Here is a 23321-nt window from a genome sequence, read left to right as displayed (position 1 = left end):
CAGGAAGACTTATGGACTTCAACCCGGATAAATGTGTAGTGGTATATTTTGGCAGGTCAAATGGGGTGAAGGAGTATAATATCAAGGGTAAGACTCTTAGCAGTGTAGAGAATCAGAAGGACCTTGGGGTCCGGGTCCATAGGACTCTTAAATCGGCCTCGCAGGTAGAGGAGGTGGTTAAGACGGCTTTTGGTGTGCTGGCCTTCATCAATCGAGGGATTGAGTTTCGGAGTCAGGAGATTATGATGCAGCTTTATAGGACCCTTGTCAGACCCCACTTAGAGTACTGTGCTCAGTTCTGGTCGCCTCATTACAGGAAGGATGTAGAAATGATTGAAAGGGTGCAGAGAAGATTTACAAAGATGTTGCCTGGATTGGGTGGCATGCCTTATGAGGATAGGTTGAGGGAGCTCGGTCTTTTCTCCTTGGAGAGACGAAGGATGAGAGGTGACCTGATAGAGGTGTGCAAGATGTTGAGAGGTATAGATCGGGTGGATTCTCAGAGGCTTTTTCCCGGGGCTGAAATGGCTGCTACGAGAGGACACAGGTTTAAGGTGCTGGGGAGTAGGTACAGAGGAGATGTCAGGGGTAAGTTTTTCACTCAGAGAGTGCTGGGTGAGTGGAATCGGCTGCCGTCAATGGTGGAGGAGGCAAACTCGATAGGGTCTTTTAAGAGACTTCTGGATGAGTACATGGGACTTAATAGGATTGAGGGTTATAGGTAAGCCTATATATAGGCCTAGGTAGGTAGGGACATGACCGGTGCAACTTGTGGGCCGAAGGGACTGTTTGTGCTGTATTTTTTCCATGTTCTATGTTCTATCTTGGAAGCCGGGTTCTAATCCCGCCACAGCAGATGGTGAAATTTGAATTAAAAGTCTAACAATGACTTTGAAACAATTGTCGATTGTCATAAAAACATTAGGAAAGGAAATCTGCTTATCTGATCTGGCCTATATATGGTTGACTCTCAAATGCCGCTGAAATGGAGGGCAGTTAGGGATGGGCAATAAATTCTGACTCAGCTAGCAATGATTATGTCCTGTGAAATGATTTTTTACAAAAACAGCCCGTTTCCAAAACTGTAACCTGTTGGGTTCCCAAGTCAGCACCCGAATGAGTGAGATCTTGCGCGATGGCCATAATGTGATTTGCGTCAGGGAGATTTTGGCTCTATCTAGCCTGCGCCCCTCCAGAATGATGGCGCAAACCATGACCCCCGATTTATTTTGACAAATGTCAGAAGATTTGGTGAGAAAACCTGGCTTTTTCTGGAGAGAAACACGCTGGTTTTCAGTCAGAATCTGACACTGCCATTTTTTGGTAAAATAATGCCCATGATGTACAAGCTTGCTCTGAGAAGGATAAAAAAATTAAGTTGTAAGAATTGCAAGTAAAGAGTTAGCTTGAAAGACCAGCAAAAGTCCAGATTTGACAATTCTGAAATCCTAAAGCATAGCGTTGAAACAGAGAAGTCTGCAGCTTGTCAATCCCAGCAGCAATTTCTTTCAAGGCTGAGTGTGAGCGCCATTACAGTGGAGCGCACCAAAACCAGCAAGCACAGGTAAACCCTTTGTCTTAAATCCAACAGTGCACCATCTTGAATTTCACCAACTTCCAAAAGCTGAATCTATACTTTCAACGTTTTTAACCATGGATCAGAAATCCACTCTTCCAGATCAACTTGGACTTATCAAAAGCCCAGATCACACAGTTGGAGACTTTGGAGAAAAAGATTTTGTAAATACATGATAGCTTCAGGTCCAGATAAAAAGACAGAAATTGAACAAGTTAACGCACTGCTTTACTTGGTCGGCCCAATAGCAGATAACAGTATTGCTATACAAGGAAATAAAAAATCATCTGCAAAATTAGAAGTACTAAAATTATTTGATTTTTTAAAATCTAAGAAGCACCAAAATCTTCAAAAGGACTAAATTTAATGCATGTGTCCAGCAGCCAGGAGAACCTGTCAACTCATTCATTAATGATCTGCACAGGATGCCTGAAGTCTGCAAATACAGGGATCTAAAATCTGAACTTATCAGGGATAGAATAGTTGTAGGAGTTGTGGACAGTGCACTCGCAGACATGCTGCAAGCAAAGGAAGATCCAACCCAAAGAGAGCTATCCAGTTTGTTACGCAGTATGAACTCTGTGTGCAACATAGGTCCATTTTAAGAGGAGAAAGTAAACCATGGGACAAAGGAAATCCCACAATCCAGTTAGTTGAAGAGCACAGAAACAAGGACACTCCAGGCCTAGGGAAGCAATACCCTTACCTAACAGTAGAGCAACCATGCCAGTGCTGTGGAGCAAGGTGCCCTCACAGGCAATATCAATGTCCTGTAACTTCAGCCCAAGGCTTTCAATGTAACAGAATTGGATACATCAGCAAAGTGCGCAAGGTCAAAACATCTAAATGCACAGAAGATCCCGAGATGATTCATTGGGTTGAGACTGTGCACCAAGAGGACACACAGCCATGCTTCATGGGTGAGATCAAAGTTCCAGGATTTTCGTATTGGAATGTGGACATTTCAGTTAGCGGCCACCTCACAAACTTTAAATTGGACATGGTGGCTAATGTTACAGTTCTATTGAACCAAAAAAGTGCAGCTGACACACTAGTCTATGGACTTGAAAGAAGCCGATATTCGGTCACAGGCATGATGGCAAAGAAATTTTCTAGCTGAAGTATACAATCTGTAACCAGTCTTTTTCTCTCTTAAGCAGGGGTACCTATGTAGCTCTGAATGTCTTCAAAATAGCAGATGTTGGCAAGACAAAACCTCATAAATTTTACAGAAAATACTAGGATTTCAGTTCTGAGCTGTCTTCTCTCTTTGCAGAGCAGATTGGTCCATTTCATTACAGGTGCTAGAAAATGCTCATTGGTCAGACCAATTAATCACTCAAGTGGTTACTACAACGCTTCCAGTGGAAGATAGACAACAGTGCAAATAACAACCAGGAGAGTCTCAATCTCCAGCTACGACAACTGTTAATGAGGTCAATGCTACAACCACAGAGAAAATGCTGTAATCCCCAGGCCAGCATGACAGTGCCATAGATGATGCTGGAACCAAATAGCAGCCATCCATTGCCAACAATACACCACATAAATAAACACAAAAATGTGTTTGTTATAAAACCATATCCTCATGACAGGAAAGGCCATCTTTCATCACAGAGGACATCATGATGATCCACAGGATAAAGGTAGAAAAGGAAAAAATGACATGAAGACGAGCACGACATTCGTCCACCCTACAAGAAATAGGATGCAACAGCAACCATCTATCACCATAACTGCTGAATCAACAAAGAGTGGGTTCAATACCAAGTAATGAAAAAAGAGGATCAAAAGATACCCAGATGCCAGAGCAACTGCCAAATCAACAGAGTTTGCTTGCAACGACAGTGCCTACCATTCCTCCAAAAGTAATGTGAGTGAGATATGGAATGATTATAAGGTCTGCCTGAACCAATTAATTCAAAGACTTAAAGAAAGGAAGATGGAGTTATATTAACAATGTAAATACTTGCGGTGAACGAAAATAACTTGAAATACATTGAGACCTGAAGGGGAGGTGTAGCATGAGGGCTTGGCACATAGAGGGTTAATGTGGGATTGAGTGTAGTACCACCATACAGTGGTGCAAGAGAACACATGACCGCCACAGTGTTGGACAGAGCCGTGTGCTCAAGCAAGCATGAAGACAACTTCTAGCTGAACTTTTAACTATAATATATATATTCACGCACATAGTTCTTGTAGTTAATGAATACATACAGTTAACCTACTTAAGACGAAGAAGACTTCAAAGACATTGCGAATGATATCCAACACCCCACAATAGCTACATGGTGAGTCCCCTGCCCGCCACTGGGTGAACACCAGCAGTGGCAGGATGAGGCCCTTCAGTGGACATAATTTGCCCATGTCAGGCCTGAATTCACAGAGGTACAGCCAGGCCATCCAAAGGTTTTTTCACTGTGAATTTAATCAGGGCAATGGCAGAAAGGTGTGAGGCTCAGGCAAAAAAGCAAGGGAGTGGGTCTAGGTGAGTTGCTCATGCAGCAAGCTGGCCAAAGGCTGAATGGCTTCCTTATGTGCTGTAGCCATTCTCTGGTTCTAATTAAACATCTTTATGTACTGCCTTATTTAGTAATGGGTCACAGAATTGCACTCCCTCTCTATTGCCTTACATCATTCGACATTCCATCTTTTAACACTTTATCACTCACCTTGACAGCTTGTCTGGTTCATTTTTTTATAGCCCAGAGGACATTCGACCTGGCCATTTTGTATCTTGGGATGTTCTAAAAAATAAAAGAAAGAATCCATGATTATGATTTCTATTACAAGATAAATATTAAGACTTCATTTGCAGTGCAGATCCTTGATGGACAGAAGTGGAAATTACATAATTGGCCACATAATGTTAAATAAATTATTTGAAATCTATGCCCCTATCAAGCAGCTCTAGGCCAGGACTAGTGCCTTGAAAAGATTCCCCTAAAAATGTGATGTACAGTAACATCTACAAAGCAGACCATGTAATTTGGTTACAGAATGCTGACTGAAACAATCTATAATTTCAATTAAATCTTTTAAGTAATTGGAAACACACAAAACTTCAGTTTTTCTTTAATTATTCTCAGAATAAACAGTGTCAGCAACTTTACTGCAGAAGTAGTGCTACAAGATTAAAAATATACTGTGATGTTACTGTGCCTTTACGAAATGTATTTTAATAATATTCTCTGCAGTTTTTTTCAATCAGGTTTGGCATTTTTGGTATTGATGCTGTGCTGTCTGTAATCAGTATCTTTTTTTGCTGCTGAAGCAAGATAATTGAAGCAATGTTTATTTTTAATTTGGGCTAATGCAGTGTCTTGGAGTTTTATGATCTTTTGGGATTGCTGCCAGGGATTTGAAATGCGTGTGATTGACCTGTTAGGTGATGCCTGCTTGGACAGTTTTTTTTCACAGCAAAGTTCAGGGTTTTAGTTTCATTTTGTCAGAAGGTGTTTGGACTATAGACTGAAAACAGTGTTTTCTGTCTGTCTCTCCCTGGTCTTGAAAATTCTGCTGCCTGCGGTTGCTAGCTAGAGGCAAACAGTGTCTCTGCCTCTACCTTGAGGTGTGCTGAAAGTTCCAGGATGGGGAAATCAGCATTTTCAATTCAACATTCAAAGGAGTGATCCACAGCAGGTGTTGGAAAGCTGCAAGATCCAGTATCATGTGAGCATACTTGATTTCTGTGCCAAGCCTAGAAAGGGGTATATGTTTGTGGGGTTGTTTGATTTGGAACAGTATACTTAGCTGTTAAGGTTTATACAATATCATAGTTGCTTTTTATGTCATTGGTAAAAGTTATGCTAGTTTTCTTAATATGTGAATTGTGTTTTTAGATAATCTTTGTTTGATAAAAACTTCCTAGTGGGATGCTTGTATCATTCCTGGAGTGAAATATCTTATGCTCATCCATGCCAAATTCAAAGTGCAAAACCTATGGTCTAGGCTGACTTCATAAAACACCTTTCTGACCTGGATTATAACAATACACATGTAGGATATATAACTTTAAAAACAGATGATTCTATGTAAATAATGTTCTGGTATTTGCAGAGAGAACTCCACTCACACTTACTTTTGTGTTATCCTTCATTTATGTTGAATTCAAATGTGCACCTCAATCACATTGGAGGTTCTTTTCACATTTGGTGGGAGTGGGAGAGTGGTAGTACAACCCACATGATTTTCCCTTCCACTGTAAAAAGGGAACAGTCTGCAATGGATAGTCAGAAGCTTTTTCCCAGGGTGGAAGAGTCAATTATTAGGGGGTATAGGTTTAAGGTGCGAGGGGCAAGGTTTAAAAGAGATGTACGAGATAAGTTATTTTACACATCGGTTGGTGGGTGCCTGGAACTTGCTGCCGAGGGAGGTAGTGGAAACAGATACAATAGTGAGTTTTAGGGGCATCTGGACAAATACATGAATAGGATGAGAATGGAGCGATATGGTCCTCGGAAGGGTAGAGGGTTTTAGTTCAGTCGGGCAGCATGGTCGGTGCAGGCTTGGAGAGCCGAAAGGCCTGTTCCTGTGCTGTAATTTTCTTTGTTCTTTATTCTAACACAGGCAGTTAATTAATTGCATCTGTTTTTCACCTTTCCAGAAAGTGAAAATGACCGTAACAGAACTCAGAACTACTGTAAGAACTTCAAAGTATAAAATGAGAAGGAGTCTTTGGTCAACCAAACCTACTGGCTCCACAGACAATAATGTTCATTTGACCATTTCAGTTATAGTTGAAACCTCCAAAATATTAAAGCTCTGTGAAATATCTCCTTAGTAAGAAGTCTCACAACACCAGGTTAAAGTCCAACAGGTTTATTTGGTAGCAAATACCATAAGCTTTCGGAGCACAGCTCCTTCGTCAGATGGAGTGGATATCTGTTCTCAAACAGTGCAAACAGACACAGAAATCAAATTACAGAATACTGATTAGAATGCAAATCTCTACAGCCAGCCAGGTCTTAAATGTACAGACAATGTGGGTGGAGGGAGCATTCAACACAGGTTAAAGAGATGTGTATTGTCTCCAGACAGAACAGCTAGTGAAATTCTGCAAGTCCAGGAGGCAAGCTGTGGGGGTTACTGATAATGTGACATAAATCCAACATCCCGGTTTAGGCCGTCCTCATGTGTGCGGAACTTGGCTATCAGTTTCTGCTCAGCGACTCTGTGCTGTCGTGTGTCGTGAAGGCCGCCTTGGAGAACGCTTACCTGAAGATCCAAGGCTGAATGCCCGTGACTGCTGAAGTGCTCCCCCACAGGAAGAGAACAGTCTTGCCTGGTGATTGTCGAGCGGTGTTCATTCATCCGTTTTTCCACACAGTTTGCCATTTTCCAAATTTGGTATTATCAGAAATCAGTGACCTTCTTGGATCAGGGCTTGAGTACAAATATCAAGACTGTCACCCCAATGAGATATTAAACCTAGGCCCATTTGCCTCCTCGGATGGATGCACAAAATTCCATGGGACTATTTCAAAGAAGAGGAGCAGAGATATCCTTGGTAACCTGGGCAATATGTTTTCCTCAAACAACATCACAAAAACAGGCCATCTGATCATTATCACAATCGCTGTTTGTGGGAGTTTGTTGTGTACACATTGGCTTATAACACTACAGCAGTGACTACACTTCTAAAGTACTCATTGGCTATAAAGCACTTTGAGACATCTGGTTATCAAGAAAAGCACTATATCAATTCAAGTCTTATTTTCATGACTTAGAAAAAGAAAGTAAGTGGAAAACCAAAAGGGTTTAGCACATCCATTGGTACATCATGCCAATCCAGAAGTCTTCCTTTTACAGCTATTCTGAGTCTGATCCAGTCATCATACTATACATATAGCGATCATAATTCCTTTAATACCATCTAATTCAATTTTTGTAGCACATCTTCTGTTGGTCCATACTCACAACCTGCACCACATTTTCTTATGTACAGGACTAGACATAGTAGATGCAGGAAGGATGTTCCCAGTGGTGGAGGTGTCCAAAGCCAGGAGTCATAGTCTAAGGATGCAGGGTAAACCTTTTAGGACTGAAATGAGAAGTTCCTTCACCCAGAGAGTGGTAAGCCTGTGAAATTCTTTACCGCAGAAAACAATTGAGACCAAAACATTGTACGTTTTCAAGAAGGTATTAGATATAGCTCTTAGGGCTAAAGATATCAAAGGATATAGTGCGAAGGCGGGATCAGACTATTCAGTTGGATGATCTTCTATGATCATAGTGAATGGTGGAGCAGGCTCAAAGGGCCGAATGGCCTATTCTCCTGTGCCTATTTTCTATGTTTCTATGTGCCCATTGGTTTTCATCAACTTATTACCACAGATCATAGCGCAAATTGACTTGAGGTACCACCCCAAAAATCATGGGCAGAATTCTCCGGTTATTCACGCTGGTGGGATTTTCCGGTCCCACCGGCAGCGCACCCCTCTGCGGGTTTCCCATTAATAGCAGTGGAATCAGAGAATCCCGCTGTTAGCAAACAGCATGCCACCTCCCACCGGCAGGAAACACACGGCTGGGAGGCTGGAGAATTTCACCCAACGTTTTGATGTTTTTGCATATACTCAGCTTAAAAATCAAATATTCCCCCCTCGCCCCTCACCACTGCTCCCTGCCCATTCAGCAATGACATATAATCGACACATCAGTAGTTAGCCTCAATTTTTCACCAAACAAATGCATGTTTTACTTGCTTTATAACTGGGTGCAAGTGATCTCGCAGGCAATAAGGACTGCATTGCAAAGATGCATGGTAGTTTAAGGCACATTGGCACTGAGAAGAATCCACATACTGAAGAACAGAAATGTGACTTCCAACAAAACAAATTAAGTACAAAGCTGATTTCAAGCTGAAAGCTGTAACATTTGCCAACTCATCAAATAACTGTGCTGCAGCAAGACAATTCAGTGTTTGTGAAAAACTGATGTGAGAACAGAAGAAGGAATCTTCCCTGAAGAAGATGCCGAAGAACAAATGAACAGAGACTGTATCGGAAAGCATCCTTGTTAATCGTCAGATGGTATCATCATCACCAGAAACATACACACTTAAGTGGGCCAAATCTGTCCTTGAGTCCAGTAAAGGTTTCAGAACAACAGCTACTTAGTGTGGTCACTTTATGGAATGAAAATGTTTAGTGTTACAGCAAAAGATCAAGATCGCTGAGAGACTACCAAAAAATACCTAGTCAGAATTACCAGTTTCGAACGATTCATCATCAAACTATGACAAAAAGACAAGTGTCCAACATATTATATCGACAAAATGGATGACATACCCATGAATTTCAATATGCCCAGCAATCAAACTATGAAGTGGAAAGGTTCAAACACAATTCTCATGAAAACTACAGGATATGAGATAGTGGTGCTGGCCTGCAATGCTGAGGGATCAAAATTCAAGTAATTTTCAAGCGTAAAACCATGCTGAAAATCAAGTTTCCTGCAAGAATTTATGTGCCTGTCCATGACAATGGTTGGATGGATTAGGAAAGACTGAAGTTATGGATCAATAACTAATGGATCAATAGGTAAAGAATACTGCTTATTAGTATGGGACATGTTCAGAATACATTAAATAATGAGATCAACTGGCACATGTGAAGAAATAACACCAACATTGCAGTCATACCAAGGGATCTAATATCCAAAGTTCAACCTTTGGATGCATGCCTCAACAGGCCATGTAAGCATCATGTTCGCAGCAAATGGAATAGGTGGATGGTTGGCTGAGAAAAAACTTTCACTAAGAGTGGAAATATATGTACTGCCCAATTGATGTTTTGTGTGATTTTAACATCAAATCATCGGATGCTATTAGTGCATAAACCATCGGATTGTTCAAAGAAATGTGGAATATCCAATTCAATGGATGAAGAGAAAAATGATTTTTTTTGTGGAGAGAGGATTCTGAAACCAAAAATGCCACATCTAATTCAGAGTGGAATCACAGAATCCCTACAGTGCAGAAGGACGTCATTTGGCCCATTGAGTCTGCACCAACCACAGTTCCACCCGGACCCTATTCCCGTAAACACACATATTTACCCTGCTGATCCCCCTGACACTAGGGTCAATTTATCATGGCCAATCAACCTAACCCGCACATCTTTGGACTGTGGGAGAAAAGCGGAGCACCCGGAGGAAACCCACGCAGACATGGGGAGAATGTGCAAACTCCACACAGACAGTGACCCAAGGCCGGGTCCCTGGCACTGTGAGGCAGCAGCACTAACCACTGTGCCACCGTGCTGCCCCTTATGAAGATGCCATATCAAAAGTGACTCAGAATGAATGTGATTAACTCTTTGCATCCAATGCCAAAGACAATGGGCAAGATTTTCCCAGGAATCAGCAAAGGCAGAAGTCTGACAGAAAAAGAGGCACTCCAGTATGGTACTGAGGCACCATCTATCACATGAAACATTAAACCTAGACCTCATTTACCCTCAGAGGTAGATGCAGAAAATCCCATAATACTTTTTTAAGCGCAGAGCAGTTTTTTCCATTTATCTCTTTGTTAGAAGACTTCAAAATACTCTGGGATTTAAAACACAAATAAAGATTATTAGAACAGAGTGGATTAGCTTAGGATAAGAATCCAGACTGACTTATATATAGTTTACAGAGGTACTGTCTGCGCAGAAACACATATAACCACAGTTAGAGAATTTAAACACGTATTTTTGAAAATGTATTATTGAACAGGCATACATCTTGGCTAATGGCACAGGGTTCTAAGGCATAATAGGAAATAGGCCAGTAAAGTGAACCACATTCCTTATTACAATACACCCATAGAAGCATAGCTCTTATCAGCATGGGTACCAGACAGCTCAGTGAAGGAGACATTCACTGAGTAAGGACAAGTTGGTGGTTCCAAATAGCTCTATGAATAGGCAGAGTATTAAACCAGATAAGAGTTCAGAACAGGTAGCTATAGTAAAGTCAGGCAGAAACCACTAGAACTTATTGTTCCCATGCTTTTAGAGAATATCTATAATTGGTCAAGGTATATGACATTTAATAATGATGATTGACCTGTACTAATGATGAGCCAGAAGGTGGGTAAAATGCCTTTTGGAGGTTGTATAATTGTATTGCTATTGTGATGTAACTTCAGAGAAGTAGATCACCCAACACTTCTCTCCCAGCGTATGTTGATCAATAAAGAAATATCTTTCACCAGGATACTGTAGTCACGTGTCTTTGTATTAGCTAAAGTTAAGCTCAATACCTAGCCTCTGAAAAAACCCCAACACCCTTAACCAAAATGACTAAAACAGCTTGCCTGGTTGTTTCTCATTGCTGTTTGAGGGATCTTTTTGTATGCAACTTGGTTGCAGTATTTCCTATATTACACCAGTGACTACACATCAAAAATACTAAGTGGGGTGTAAAACTATGTAAATACAAGTTTTTTCTGGCTTTCTATTGTTTATTACACTTATAAGCACTATGTTCCTTATTACCACTGCACATGCGCAGTTCCGGAGCTGTCAGCCTCTGGAGCGAATAGCCCCCCCACCCTTGAAAAAACAGTCGTGATCTAGAACAGTTTTCCCACCAATTCAGCACTTTTGGGAGAATTGCCCCCGTAGTCTCAGGAATTAAAGATACAACAGCACCAATATCAACTTCCATTCTAATAGGCTGTCCACTTAACTTCAGAGTCATGCAGAATCTATGTGATTCACCCTGTATGAATAAGACGTTCAGTTGGAGCTCTTCATCATATTCCAGGATATTCACTTCTTCACAGTCGGAATTTCTTTCAGCTAGATCATAAATTCTTTTTGTAGAATGCAACTTGTTCTTCTTCTTGAAGGTACGCAGATTCCTCTTTTGAATATTCTTCTCAGGGAAAGCTGGTATAGCCCAACAAGCTTTTGCAATGTGACTAATTTTGCTACAATTGTTGTATTTACAATCTTTGCTCCAGCTTCTTCTTCTCTGGCGATCCCTCAGGGTTGAGGATGACTTACTTCCACTCTGGGGAGGTGAGTTCTGCGGTGGCTGAATTGTCCATTCCTGGAACTGCAGACTTTGCCACAGGTTTGGCAGGTGGTGTTTGATGAGGTGGGCGGGTGAGACGCTCTGGATTCTGCGCTTTCTTTCCACTGTTTACACTTGGCCTCCACATGCTCTACCCAGAGACGTTTGAGGTGATTAGCCATTTCAGAGATGCTTCTTCTCCAATTTGTGCATTCTAAGGCAAGCAATTCCCACATGTTGATGGAGATGTTACATTTACTTAAGGAGGTTTTCAGAGTGTCCTTGTAGCATTTCCTCTACCCTCCTCGTGATCGCTTGCTTTTGCAGAGCTCAGAGTAGGACACTTGTTTCAGGAGTCTCGTGTCGGGCATGCAGACAATGTGACCCACATATCACAGTTGGTCGAGTGTGACCAGTGCTTCGATACTGAGGATATCAGCCTGAAAGGGAACGCTCACATTGGTACACCTATCCTGCCAATGGATTTGCAGGATTTTGCAGAGGCAATATTGGTGATATCTTTCCAGGGATTTGAGGTGTCTGCTGTACATTGTCTATGTTTCTGATGCATACAGGAGGGTGGGAACTATGGCTGCCCTGTAAACCATGAGTTTGGTGCTGGATTTGAGGTCTCAGACTTTGAACACTCGGTTCATCAGGTGCCCGGAGACTGCATTGGATTCGATGCTAGATTTCATCGTCAATGTCTGTTCACGCCGAAAGGAGGCTCCCAAGATATGAGAAATGATCCATCTTGTCCAGGGCTCACCATGGATCTTGATGGTTGGGGGGCAGTTTTGTGTGACAGGATCAGGCTGGTAGAGAACCTTTGTTTTCTGGATGTTTAGTCTGAGGCCCATTCTCTCATATGCCTTGGTGAATGCACTGATGATAGTTTGTAGCTCAACCTCTGAGTATGCGCAAACAGACGTGTCATCTGCACACTGCAGGTCAATGAGACATTGGGGTGGTCTTGGTTCTGGCCTGGAGGCATCGGAAGTTGAACAGTTTTCCACTTATCTAGTAGGTCAGCTCCACTTCAGCAGAGAACTTCAGGGTGATGGGTGGTGTGTTACTGCCCAGCAAGCTTTTGCAATGTGACCCATTTTGCGACAATTCTTGCATTGACGATCCTTGCTCCAGCATCCACACACAGAAAAGTCAATTTTGGCATATTTATGACATGCTTGTTGCTATTTTGTCTTCTTACGGGCAGTTCCCAACTTGTGGACCTTCATTCCAGCACCAGATTGTGAAGTTTCTTCAGCAGCCAGTTCCATTGACTCTGTGACTTCTACTACCATCTTTAAAGTCAAAGCATGTTCTTTTTTGGATAGCCACATTTTGGAGACCACAAACTAGATGACCTCAAAGAGTATCTTCTAATGACTCACAATATTGTGCCATCCTTTTTAAGCTTGCCACAAACTGTGCAATGTTTTCACCTTCCATTTAAAGTTTAAAGTTTATTTATTAGTGTCACAAGTAGGCTTACATTAACACCACAATAAAGTTACTGTGAAAATTCCTTCGGTGGAACCTGAACTGTTCCATGATGATTAGTGGCTTTGGAAAGTAATGCTCTTCAAATATCTTTATCAAGTCATCATAAGTTTTGGTTCCTGGCTTTGCTGAATGAACCATGGTCCAGAGCAAATTGAAGGTTTTACTTCCTAGTGTACTGAGAAAAGCTGGTATAAGCAACTCATTTGTAATTTTATTCACTCACACAAAGTACTGAAAATGCTCTGCATAGGAACTTCATGATTCATTTTCTTCATTGAAAGGTCCCATAGTGCCTAACTGACCTGCCATTTCTCTTGTAGCACTGGCGACTCAAGACTGCTCAGTATATATTTTTTTACTGTCTTTCCAGTACTCTGCTTTTTACCCTTGAGACCATTGACTTGATGTATTATTATTTTCAAATGGCCCCCATCAAATAGCAAAGCATCCTTTCTTTTGAAATATGCCCAATACTGCTTGGAATCTCACCCTTCTTTTAAAAATTTTTTTCCTTAGTTGGTATTCTTGCACTGGCACTGGCATTTCAATCTTTAATCCTGATGTTGATTTTTCCTAACCTTCTCATGTTTGAAGTTTGAGGACCCACAATGTTTTTTTTCTACTCGATATTTCCTCGATGTAACAAAATCCTGACTCATTGCCAATTTTCTTTTTGTAATGTCCTATGTTAGGAGTTGTGGTTTTGAAAAAAATGAAAATATGTAGTTTGCACAAATAGATTCAAAATAACACAAACAGGTTAATTGCAAGAGACGTTCCCGACACAGAACAGAAAATGAAGCTATGACCTCATGATCAGGTCATATGACCTGCTCTTAAAACAATCATGCAACAACTTAAATATATAACAACCAGCCTGCCAATATCCTCTTGAAGTATTTTACTATCCTCCTCACAGTTCACAATACTTCCCAAGTTTTGTATCAAAGTGGGGTGGCACAGTGGTTAGCACTGCTGCCTCACAGCTCCACGGACCTGGGTTCGATTCCCAACTTGGGTCACTGTCTGTGTGGAGTTTACACATTCTCCATGGGTTTGCTCTGGTTTCATCCCACAGTCCCAAGATGTGTGAGTTAGGTTGATTGGACGTGCTAAATTAGTGCTTAGTGCCCCAGGATGTGAAAGGTTAGAGGGATTAGCAGGGTAACTAAGTGGGGATAGAGCCTGGGGGGATTGTTGTCGGCGCAGACTTGGTGGGCTGAATGGCCTCCTTCTGCCATGTAGGGTTTCTATGAATCTTCAGATTTTGAAATTGTGGCTTGTACAACCAGGTCTGTTATCAATATAAATCAAGAAAAAAGGTGCTCCCTCTACCCACCATTCCACAGCCAGAAGTAAAGCTTTCTGTAATTCATGTTTTTAATAGGTTTGAATTAAATCACTAAACTGTTGCATAATAAAATTCTAGCTATGCTAAAGACTAATATTACAAAATACCACATAGTTCAAAATAAGATGCCTACTGGGACTAGTAATTTTTATTTAAAAAGCATAATTTTACTGACCTTTGGGGACTCAAATGATTAATACATAGGAAAACAATGTAATAAATTTAGAAACAATTTGACCAATACATTTTCTTGGAACTCTTGCACCTCACCACATCACTGTATCTGCATAACCTGTCGTTTTGTTTGCATTATTTTGCCTGAGGCAATAAAACAATAGGTTTCTTGAAATGAAATGCAGATAAAGCAGATCCTAATCAACTGGACATGTTTAAAATAAATATTCTGAAAGTCTTTTAAACTGAAGTACATTTAATTAAAAGTAATTTAAAAGGCAATTTGCAAAAACAACTGAAAGAAATTAGTGATTTGCTGAGACTTACAGTTATCTGTACATTTGAAATGTTCAATATTATAAAATACATTTATAATAGCTGTGAGATACTTCACTTCAATCCACGGAAATTTCTGTTGGATTTTCAAAGAGTCAATATTTTTGAACAATCCAGGAGGGGGCAGTCCTATCAATTCAATCTTTAACATGCTTCACTGGAGTCACAACTCAGTGCTGTGACATTTACTATAAATTTACAGGATTTTAATGTGTATAATTTCCAAAAAAAGGAAAGAAACAGATAGATTAGATTATGTGCAAAGTAAGTTGAAAACTGCTAAAAAAAGATTAAGGGGGAAAATGAGTTGATTGATCAAGGAGCTCAATATAAATTAATGGTGCTGTTGAATTAGAAAAGAGGTAACAAGCGGGAAAATAGAAATCAGTTAATTGCATAATAATACTGGATAACCGACCACAATATATTATGTAAACAGCTAGGATTTACATGTATATTCATAACATTCAAGAGCTCTAATTTTCTAACACATCATTCAGCCTCCCCACTGTCTCTATTTTTTCAGACCCTTTCTTAGGTATCCAGTCACAAACAAGTCACAATTTCCTTCAGTTAAACACTGGAAATATTGGAGCCATCCCCTTTGGTTCCAGCCTGAAAAGTCTTTGGCCTTGCGACTGATCCATCCCTGAGTATTATCTTAGGCTGAACCAGACTATTTACAATTATTCAAGCCAGGTTAAGCTTCTGATATACTCTCTTTAAGTAGCATCAACCTTCACCTCTATAATATTATAATCTGCCTCCATTTCAGCCCATCTGCTGCGGGAAGTATCATTCATACCTTTGCCAACTCTAAGTTAGATTATTATTAGCTGACCTCCCATCTTCCAATCTGCAAATTTTAGCTAATAATATCCAAACATCATCCAAAACTCTGATATCAATAAGCCATCTTGCACCAGCTCGTCATCACCTATTACACTGTGCTTGTTGACTTACATTGGCGATCAAATCACAAACTCAAAATTAAAATTTGCAACCCCATGTTAATATTCCTTCATGCCCTTACAGTTCCTTGTCTTTGGAACCTTCTCCAGCCCAAGTAGTGAATTTTCCAGTCCTCTGAGTCTAGCCATTTGCACATCTCCCTCCCCTTATACTACTATTAACAGCTGTGTCTAGGTGCCGGAGTAGCCCAGTCAACTTCTTGAACCTGCTCTGGCATTTGACAAGATCATGGCTGATCTGATTAATATCTTCAACTCTATTTACTCACCTCAATTTTCATTTACCGTGGTTCCATTTCTCTGAAGAACCTTGGAACGGTTTTCTGCATTAAATACACTGTGTAAATGCAAGCTGCTATACAAAAGCAAGAGTTGGATGAATAACTCGAGGCTTAATTTCTCAATTGAATTTGAAAAATCAAAACAAGATGTAGGTAGAATTTCAAAAGATAAAGGCAATAACTGACAAGTGTGACAATAGAAAGATACACACTTGATCCAAGGAAAGAATAGAAACAATGGCCAGAATTTTCTAGCCACTCCCACCTGCGGGCTCATGAAGTCAACATACATTTGAATGGCTCATCGCATCTGCTGCAGAGCTAGAAAATCCTGGCCAATAAAGTTTCTCTAAAATACACATTCAGAAAATCAAGTTTAATTGAAGCAGGTTGGCTAGATCGAGTTATATATTTTCTTTCCAGTTCTTATGTTCATTTAGGGCAGGAAAAAATGATTTACATCCTTGAATTATCTAATGATACAATGCAAAATATTTGACTGATCAGTTGAATGGTGTATTTAAAATCAGTATTACCTACTCTGTGCAGCTACTAAAATGTCAAAGCTGTGTGGCATTTTATGAATAAAAAATACATAACAGATGAATTCCTTCATAAACTTCACAAAGAATTTAGCAGCAAATAATGTACCACTGGAGGGTTTGTTATGTAATGCTTTTACTTAGAGATCTATTTTAGCATACATTCCTTAATTTAAAATGATCACAGTTTTAGGATAGCAATAAAGATATTATAATAACATGCCAACCTCTTTTTTATTGATTACATCTATCCACCTTCAATCTCATCATTTTCCTCAATCTGCTTCGCTCCAGAAATGCACACAATGGAAATCAACTTTTAACAATTAATGCTTACTGCCGAAAACTTGCCCCATCCTGCTAGTAGGAGCCCAGTATATTTTGAAATCTCAACCTTATTACCAGCTCCAGGCTAGTACTATGTTAGGCCATGATGGCAAAAGTCCATGTTATTCTTTCACTTCTGGCCCCACAAAAATAATTTTATCCTTACCCTTTACGTACCTAGTCCGCTGTACTGGAGAAAATTGGACAGAATATGACTCAACTGGCCATGCTTTCATCTGTCTGTCTTGCCCAAACCACTCAAGGGCATGATCTCAAATGCTGATCTCTCCTGCTAATATTCACTTAGCATTTCCTCCTTTAAGTAGTTCATTGTAATCTGCTCTCTCAAGGCTCAGATGATTGACCTCCCACAACCATCTTCTTTTATGCGAATAATGATTCTAACCAGTTTAGAGCCATGTCTCAGCAGATATTCAACTGGGCTTGGGAGAGAGGAACATAGTGCTTCATAAAGATCTGCAATGGAAGCATCTAGAGACTACTAATCGTTATTGTCCTCAACTTTTATTCTATAGCGATCTTCAAGGCACATCTCAGGAATCAGCAACCATGTCCTGTGCCATCAATTGCTATGCTTACCAGTGCTTTCAGATCTTCTTTGGTAAAACTCTGTGAGCATTTAGAAATCTATTCCAATTGTCATAAGCTCGACATGTGCGTTGATAATTATTAAGATCTATAGTGATTAAGGAACTCATCAGCTACTTGAGGATCATGAAAAGTTTACTGATGCAGATAAATTATGATTGGTTGTTTATTTTTTTTACGGTCACCATGAAAATCGAATGCTCTATGTTCCTGTAATTATGTAAACAGTTTATTATTATTGAAATGAACATATCTTTTAAAATAAAAAGGTAGGCTTTCAGCATATGTTGAGGTGTACACACAATTTATGTTTGATTAGGAACTGCTGGGTGTTGCAGCAATGCCATCGTCATGGGGGATGCTGGTGTAGAGTCCCCAGCTTTTGTCGCGACACGACGGACTTCCTACAGAAACTCGGCACACATGGAGCAGTTAAACCAGGAGCGCTCCTCGTCACAATGGATGTCTCGGCACTCTACACCAGCATCCCCCATGACGATGGCATTGCTGCAACGGCCTCAGTGCTCAGCGCCAACAACTGCCAGTTTCCAGATGCAATTTTACATCTCATCCGCTTCATCCTGGACCACAATATCTTCACCTTCAACAACCAGTTCTTCAAACAGACACACGGAACAGCCATGGGGACCAAATTCGCACCTCAATATGCCAACATCTTCATGTACAGGTTCGAACAAGACTTCTTCACCGCACGGGACCTTCAACCGATGCTATACACTAGATACATTGACGACATTTTCTTCCTTTGGACTCATGGTGAACAATCACCGAAACAACTCTATGATGACATCAACAAATTCCATCCCACCATCAGACTCACCAGAGATACTCTCCGGAATCGGTTGCATTCTTGGACACACGCATCTCCATTAAGGACGGTCACCTCAGCACCTCACTGTACCGCAAGCCCACGGATACCCTCACGATGCTCCACTTCTCCAGCTTCCACCCTAAACACGTTAAAGGAGCCATCCCATACGGACAAGCCCTCCATATACACAGGATCTGCTCGGATGAGGAGGATCGCAACAGACACCTCCAGACGCTGAAAGATGCCCTCATAAGAACAGGATATAGCGCTCGACTCATTGATCAACAGGTCCAACACGCTACAGTGAAAAACCGCACCGACCTCCTCAGAAGACAAACATGGGACACGGTGGACAGAGTACCCTTCGTCGTCCAGTACTTCCCCGGAGCGGAGAAGCTACGGCATCTCCTCCGGAGCCTTCAACATGTCATTGATGAAGACGAACATCTCGCCAAGGCCATCCCCACACCCCCACTTCTTCCCTTCAAACAACCGCACAACCTCAAACAGACCATTGTCCGCAGCAGACTACCCAGCCTTCAGGAGAACAGTGACCATGACACCACACAACCCTGCCACAGCAACCTCTGCAAGACGTGCCGGATCATCGACACAGATGTCATCATCTCACGTGAGAACACCATCCAGCAGGTACACGGTACATACTCTTGCAACTCGGCCAACGTTGTCTACCTGATACGCTGCAAGAAAGGATGTCCCGAGGCATGGTACATTGGGGAAACTATGCAGACGCTGCGACAACGGATGAATGAACACCGCTCGACAATCACCAGGCAAGACTGTTCTCTTCCTGTTGGGGAGCACTTCAGCGGTCACGGGCATTCGGCCTCTGATATTCGGGTAAGCGTTCTCCAAGGCGGCCTTCGCGACACACGACGGCGCAGAGTCGCTGAGCAGAAACTGATAGCCAAGTTCCGCACACACGAGGACGGCCTCAACCGGGATATTGGGTTCATGTCACACTGTTTGTAACCCCCACAGTTGCCTGGACCTGCAGAGTTTCACTGGCTGTATTGTCTGGAGACAATACACATCTTTATAGCCTGTCTTGATGCTCTCTCCACTCACGTTGTTTTGTTTCTTAAAGACTTGATTAGTTGTAAGTATTCGCTTTCCAACCATTATTCATGTAAATTGAGTTTGTGTCTTTATATGCCCTGTTTGTGAACAGAATTCCCACTCACCTGAAGAAGGGGCTTGGAGCTCCGAAAGCTTGTGTGGCTTTTGCTACCAAATAAACCTGTTGGACTTTAACCTGGTGTTGTTAAACTTCTTACTGTATTTACAAAATGGTGCCACGGAATCTTTTATATACACCTGAGAGGGTAGATGAGATTTAAGGTCTCATCTGAAAGTTAGGATTTAGACCATTTTTTACAACAGGATAGTGGGAATCAATAATGGAGGAAATTTGCATACCTGTGGGAGATTGTTTACCAGACCTTGTTTCCAATTAAGTGATTTGACTGAAAAGTATAGGCTGGTGAGCAGAGAAACTGAAACTTTACCCTCTGTCCTGAATAACTACAGAAAGAAGTGTTTCTGTGAATTCACTACATCTCAAAATCAAGGACAATCTGTGGACGATGGTGAATCCAAGGGTGGTGCTAGTGAGGAATTCAACATTCTGATGACATTAAATGTCAAGGGTTGCTGCTGGCATTCTCTCTTGATGGGAATGGACATCTACTGGAAGTTGTGTGGCACTATTAAGGGTACTTAAGTGGCAATGGCTCACCAGGGGCTTGCTGCTAAATTTGTATTCGGATCCTAAAGGCTGCTTAGGTGAATCATAGAATCCCTACAGTACAGAAGGAGGCCATATGGCCCATCGAGCCTGCACCAACAACAATCCTACCCAGGCTCTATCCCCATAACCCAATGTATTTACCCTGCGAATCCCCCAACACTAAGGGGCAATTTAGCTTTTCCAATCAACCTAACCTGCACATCTTTGGAGTATGGGAGGAAACCGGAGCACCCGGAGGAAACCCACGCAGACATGGGGAGGACGTGCAAACTCCACACAGACAGTGATCTGAGGCCAGAATTGAACTCGGATCCCTAGCGCTGAGGCAACACTGCTAACCACAGTGCCACCATGCTGCCCAATCACCTCTGTCTCAAGAGGGCCCTGGTGACAATGGCATTCTTTACAGATCTGGCCATGGGTACCTGAGCCTGCCCCTCTGGATGTCTCTAATTGTTGCATTCCTCCTCAATGTCACCTCCATTAGAGTTGACAGGCTCCTCCTTGCCCTCCTCTGATGATGATGATAATGTAGCTCTTTTGCCAGCCTCTGACCCTTCGATGTGAATGTCCCTTCATTACACCATAATATGGAACATGCAGCAAACAACCACAATCCTCAAAACCCTTTCAGCCAAGTACTAGAGTGCTCCTCCCGAGCAGAGTCCTTTGAAATCCATTGCAAACCTTTGTTTTCATTCAATTTCACAATCTAACACCTTTAACTAGCCTTTGATTGATAGCTCAATTGTTTTTACACAACATACTTGAGGTTTGTTTATTTATCTTTCACTTCACAGTTGAATGGATCCGAAGTAACCCCCACCCCCACCCCACACACACACTGGTGCTCCTAACTGCAATGTTTATAAGCATTCTTTTTCTGTTTGACAGCTGCAGGCAACCTCAAAGCAGCTAAGTAAAAGAGGAACTAAAAGCATAAAGGACTTCAAAGGTTTGCAATTGATTTCAAAGGACTTCAAAGGTTTGCAAAGGTTTTGAGCTTTCTGGGAAGGCTCAGAGACTTTTTAAAAAACGGTGTTAGAAAAATGAGACTGTGAGTGGGGAAGGAAATTGCCTCTAGTGAAAGTGACTTCTCCTGTGAGTCAGAAAGACTTCAAAGGGATCCACTGACACTTGCAGCTTCTTAGAGAGAAAAAGGTGAATCCCTTTTGCAGAATGGAGTGTTGCTGTGATTTGGAAGCCTTCCAGCTGTCCAGGGAGCATGGAGATTAAATTGACCAGGCCACTTCAAAGTTTTCACAGTACACAGACAAGAATTAAGTTTTTGATTCAGAGAGCTGGCTGAAATCGCCATGCCAAGAATGATCTTCAGATTTCCCAGGACTAGAAGGGGCAGTACAGCCACGAGACCCGCATCCAGGGACAGAGTCCCGAGGTTAAACCCTAGCCCCCAGCCCGAGCCCCCAGATCCCTTGGGGTGCCCTCACTCTGCAGCCTGGCACCTGGCAGAGCACTTACCTCCTTCAGACCCCCTCAAGAGTCCAACATTCCAAATCAGAATGCCACTGCCAAAGTGTCAATTCCAAGGGGCAGTGCAAGGTTGACACAGCCAAGGAGTGAGACCTGGAAGGGGGGATCTGGGGAGGGGGACCCGGGGGGGTGGCCAGGCCTGAGGGGACTCTATATCGGAGTCTTTGTCTGGTGGGGTTGTGGGGGAGGTGGGAACACGTCACCCTCATGCCTGCGTTCTCTTGGCATTGGAAGGGGGGTCCACCTCTGTGCTGAGGGGTTGGGGTACCCCTGGCCTGTGAGGAGGTCATCTTTTCCATTGTGGGTGAGAAGGGAATCTGTGTCTGAACGCTGAGATCAGGGTGTCCTTTATCTCAGAAAAGCCAGGCTCGCCATTGTGTTTCCCATGATGCACAAATTTGCATTGATCAGGTGGGTGAATCCCACCTGACAAACACTGTTAAGGCAAGCAGGAAACACTCCAGTTTTCCCTCTGGCGCGGGCATTTAAAGCCGATTCATGTGAATTGCACCCCATCGTCTCCTCCTGTGATTTAATGTCATTTTTCTGTCTGATAATTTTCCTATGTAGTATTATGGGGCATTTGCTGAGTTAAAAAGCCTATATTAATGCAACTGTATATTCATTGGTTGATACCTATAATTTTAAGATTAATATACATACCATAGGCCAGAATTTTCCAGCTGTTCACACTGGTGAGATCTCTGGCTCCACCGATGGCACACCCCCACCGCAGTGGTGTGGGGTGCAGTCAATGGGAAATCCAATTGACAGTGGAAGGACTGGAAGACCCTGCCACTGGCGAATGATGTGCCAACTTCCGCTGCATGAAAGACGGGATGGGAAATCCAGAAAAACTCCCCCATGGGGTGAAAAAAAAGCCAAATGTTTTAACTATTGCTGATAACTTTCTAACATTCACTATTAGTCTGATTAATCTGATTGACTACAAGGCATTCATAATTTTTTAATATACCTTAAGGTAAAAATATTCATGGCAATGAAAGGAGTTCATAAATAGGCAAAATGTCTAAATGGAGCAAAATGATTGTTCAACATTCATAAGGTAAGAATGGTAACAAAGGTCCTTTCACAGCATTGATTAAGGGTGTAGAAAGACTGGTCAGAGATCTTTAATTGGAGCAGAACTTGGCAGAACTTCACACACACTAGGAATTAACAGAGTATCCTGAAGTTTATATGACTGAATATTGATATGATGACACATAACCTACAGAAAAAAAAGGACACTTACATTGCACTTTAAGTAAAAAAATAGTCAGACTTTAAGGAAAATTTATTGACTGCATGGATACCATTTAAATCTTTTTATTGTATCTATTCCTCTGAAGCTATAATCTTATTTAACTATCAAATTAAGCTTTGTTTGAATTGGCTGTGTGTTAATCAAATGAATACAAATATTTGGCCAATAAGTAATTCAGATGACTCCAGCAGACTCCATGCCTACTGCTCCATTTGCAACTCTGTTCTCCTATTTCACATAACACATAAATTAAGAACAAGCTAGGACACAATT

At 41.6% G+C, this 23321-nt stretch overlaps 1 protein-coding gene across 2 annotated transcripts in view; it reads right to left on the bottom strand.

The window, feature by feature from the left end:
• Positions 1 to 23321, bottom strand: part of LOC144507289 (latent-transforming growth factor beta-binding protein 2-like) — a 447226-nt gene that overhangs the window by 226548 nt on the left and 197357 nt on the right. For both annotated transcript variants that reach the window (XM_078234343.1, XM_078234344.1), the window contains exon 9: positions 4252 to 4326. In XM_078234343.1, coding sequence (XP_078090469.1) covers positions 4252 to 4326 — 75 coding nt within the window. The remainder of the gene's footprint in view (positions 1 to 4251; positions 4327 to 23321) is intronic.

This window comes from Mustelus asterias, chromosome 18 (genome assembly GCF_964213995.1).
Source record: "Mustelus asterias chromosome 18, sMusAst1.hap1.1, whole genome shotgun sequence".
Lineage (NCBI taxonomy): Eukaryota > Metazoa > Chordata > Chondrichthyes > Carcharhiniformes > Triakidae > Mustelus > Mustelus asterias.
The sequence above is the reverse complement of the archived record's forward strand: the minus strand, read 5'-3'. Positions and strand labels throughout refer to the sequence as shown.